The sequence below is a fragment of the Anneissia japonica genome, unplaced genomic scaffold (assembly GCF_011630105.1).
Source record: "Anneissia japonica isolate Jap-2015-1 unplaced genomic scaffold, ASM1163010v1 scaffold287923_len1623670_cov205, whole genome shotgun sequence".
Taxonomy (NCBI): Eukaryota; Metazoa; Echinodermata; class Crinoidea; order Comatulida; family Comatulidae; genus Anneissia; species Anneissia japonica.
In genome coordinates, this window is record NW_022721637.1 from 183,265 (window position 1) to 187,096 (window position 3,832).

The 3,832-nt window shown below is 30.1% G+C and overlaps 1 protein-coding gene across 1 annotated transcript in view; it reads left to right on the forward strand.

Moving 5' to 3' along the window:
- The first annotated feature begins 1,213 nt into the window (after window positions 1-1,213).
- Window positions 1,214-3,832, forward strand: part of LOC117111614 — a 3,149-nt gene continuing 530 nt past the window's right edge. The window contains exons 1-3 of the mRNA XM_033254563.1: window positions 1,214-1,899; window positions 2,169-2,221; window positions 3,259-3,513. Coding sequence (XP_033110454.1) covers window positions 2,177-2,221; window positions 3,259-3,513 — 300 coding nt within the window. The 5' untranslated portion in view covers window positions 1,214-1,899; window positions 2,169-2,176. The remainder of the gene's footprint in view (window positions 1,900-2,168; window positions 2,222-3,258; window positions 3,514-3,832) is intronic.

The following is a 3,832-nucleotide window of genomic DNA, read 5'->3' on the forward strand; positions in this document are numbered from 1 at the left end:
CACACAGTGGACTTCATCAGGAGACTGTACAAATGGGATAAGAAACAACTATAATATACAACTGAAATAATGGGGGCGGTCCTAAAACAACAAAGAATGGTGTACAAAGCAAGAAATGAGACAAAAATATAGTTAATAATAAGGCAGCTATAGAAATATAAAAATATACATACAGTGATGAGAAATAATTATTGACGGTAATGTGCGAGGAATCCTCGATCAATGTTAAGGCCTAGTTCTATACATATTATATATTGTGTAATTATTTTCTGTTCAGCTATTTCTCGTTCTAAACTATTTTTGAAAAATTCTTTCTTAACTAGAAATAAAATAGTGTTTTTAAAGTCTACTATTAAAGTTATTTCATTCTTCTCAATTCTGCCTAAACACACTTAGAACAAGCAATGACACTAAATTCTTCTATCACCTAAACCGAACACTCACTGCACCGAAGGCTATCCTGTGCAGAACGCAACGCAAATACGCGCGCGAGCAACTGGTCGTTTTTAACGACGATCCGTTCAGACTGCCACGACTAAATTAAGCAGCCAGACGGCGTCTCGTCGTTTAGCCCTGACAGGAGCGAAGTTGGATTCGTCGTATCTGTGCTCTTGTTAAGTTTGGATCTGGAAAATATACTGAATAATTAATTAATAACAATTACCTTTATTTCTGAGGATGTAGTATAATAATAATAATAATAATAATAAAAGTAATAATAATAATGCATTTTCAATTAATAACAATTATCTTTATTTCTGAGGATGTAGTATAATAATAATAATAATAATAATAATAATAATAATAATAATAATAATGCATTTTCAATTAATAACAATTATCTTTATTTCTGAGGATGTAGTATAATAATAATAAAATAATAATAATAGTAATAATAATAATAATAGTAATAATAATGATGATGATAATAATAATAATAATAATAATAATAATAATAATAATAATAATAATACATTTTCAATTACAACAAACTGTTCAATGTGTTTACAAAAATTAAAATGAGCAAATCTAATCAAAATACATTAGAAATAATTATACAAAAGCTTCAAAATTCAAGCCCCTGAATTTGAAATAAGTCTACTCTTAATGTTGAAGATACTGCCTATAATAATAAAAATGTGACATGCATAAATATGGTCATGATGACATGAGTATATGAGTGTACAAAACAACTTTTTTTCAAAGAAAAATTTTATAATGGACTGAGCTTTATTAGTACAAACTAAATAAAAATCTACAAATCTACAGGCCTAAAGGTTATTCTACATCTTAAAAAATCAGTAATTCAAAAATTGAGCAAATAATCTTTAGATTTAGAGAAAACGAGCAACCGTTTCATCTAAAAAGTTACTGAAAGAAATTAAACAAAAGTTCTTTTCGAGAAACGAATGTTTGAATAGTTCCATTATCATTGTAAGTAATTGCCTAATAACTAATTTTATCAGTTGAAAATAATCACGTACTTACTGTTCTGTTGAACTGGCACTCTGAACAGTGTGGTTAGTTGCACCTAATTATGTAGATTCATAACGCGCGCAGTTACTGCGAATTTAGGCTTAATTATAATTATACGCAAGGTTGGAATTTTGGTCACGTGATTTGTTACTACAGAGCATTTACATATTTTCCAAGTAATCTACTACCAACCATGCCAATCAACATTTACATTGAGCAATCATTTTCTAAGGTAGGCGGGTCTAAACAGATAAAGATTTAACTTGGCTTTCGTATAACCATGGTATAACGTTTCATTACGGTACCCTAAGGATTGGTTCGTGGGTGCGCAGATAATGCAGTCATAGATAGAGGATATTTGACTTTTTTTTAAACTCGTGCAGGGACAGAAAGACACAACACTGTATTTCATTTACAGTACTGGTAATGTTTGTTTCTTATTTCTAATTATTCTTATGTATATGAATTCTTAATGCTAATTGAAATTTTGTAGAAATTGTCAATTTTTTCTCTGACACATGAACAACTTTAGACTCTCCATTTATGTTTACAAGCATTAAACTCTAATAAACCTACGAAACCGTTAGCCAATGCATGGAAATCAAAGCTAGGTCTATACTTTTTATGATTTCGATTATTTTCGATTTACAAGAGTCAAAAAGCTCGTATGTTTATTTATCAAATTTGTATAGGTATAACTATGAATGAAGGAAAATCCAGAAACTTGTATTCTTCGACGTCTGCGGTAAGCCTGATTTAATCAATATACGACCTAGGTATATTTTTGAAGGTCATTTTAAGAAGGCCTATTATGAAATAATAATAAAGTGATAATTTAACATTTTATCGTCGATGTGCTAATCTTAGAATATGTATGTTTTTTAAATATAATATGAAATACGCTTGTTCTATAGTTTGATTAGCGATATAAATGTAAGTCTCTTTATGATAACCAAAATGTCAGTACGTTAGTTTAACCATGAATGAAGGAAAATCCAGAAACTTGTATTCTTCGACGTCTGCGGTAAGCCTGATTTAATCAATATACGACCTAGATATATTTTTGAGGTCATTTTAAAAAAGGCCTATTATGAAATATTAATAAAGTAATAATTTAACACTTTATTGTCGATGTGCTAATCTTAGTACGTTAGTTACAATTTATAAATCGAAAATTATTGTTACATGCATCGACAATAATAACTGTTAATAATAATAATAATAATAATAATAATAATAATAATAATTATTATTATTATTATTATTAAAAATAATGTGGTAACATCTGCAACTTCTTTCAAATTCGATGAAAACGTTGAATTGTTCATTTCAAAACTATAAAATAAATTTGATGCGATTTGTATAGGAAAATTGTCCTTGCTAATTAAAGATGTTCGCGCGAATCGAAAGTGTCAGTTCATACGCATGCGCATTCACATTTCTATTGGGTTTTTGCGAAGCGAAAAAATACGCAAACAATGTAATGTAATGTAGTAATGTAGTGGGATTTGGTATAGCGCATTATACCGAAGTCTCAATGCGCTGCAAAAACAAAAACAAAAGAGCTCAGGAAGCGAACCGACGCTTTGATTCGCTCGAATAAATTCGCCTAGTAGAAAACCGGCTTAAGAGATACATACATATGAACGATGATAAGCCTATACAAGATTAAGCAATTATTGAAATATGAATTTTTTATATAACCCCTCTCCTTATTACCCCTCCCGACAACAAATAATGCTTGAATGAAGAAACCACTGTTCAGTCGAACTTTATTTTCAGAAAGTCGAGGAACAGTCTTTTAGTAATGATAAACTTCGGTCGGTCATTAAAGATATGTTTTTAAGAAGGCACAATGATCTTGTAACAGCACCTCAACAATTTGCATACAAATGTGGAGATTTGCTTCATGAAGAAATGAAACCAAACGACAACGATGGATTAATTCGATGGGATAATCTTGACTTTTGTGAGGCGACCGTTAATGACTATGTATTAAAATGCAAAAGATCTAACACAGGCGAAGTGAAAACAAAGGTAAATAAAACTTTAAAATTCGCCCTATCGATGTTTTTCCAAATAAATCAATAGTGTAACTTTTGATATTTCTTATATAATATTTTAGGCACACTAAACCCCCAGTTTATTAAAACACCTTGTTTACTTTACATTTGCAAAATATAGTACTCAAAAATTGTTCGAACGCGCTCTGACAAGGTTAAAATGTCAATTAATGATATCTGATAATATTAAATATTGAATTCCATAAACTATTATCAACGAATACCCATGTACTGCAGTGCAACTGCGTTGAAATACAAATTGAATGCCTTGTCCCCAGGGGTGGCGCCAGAGG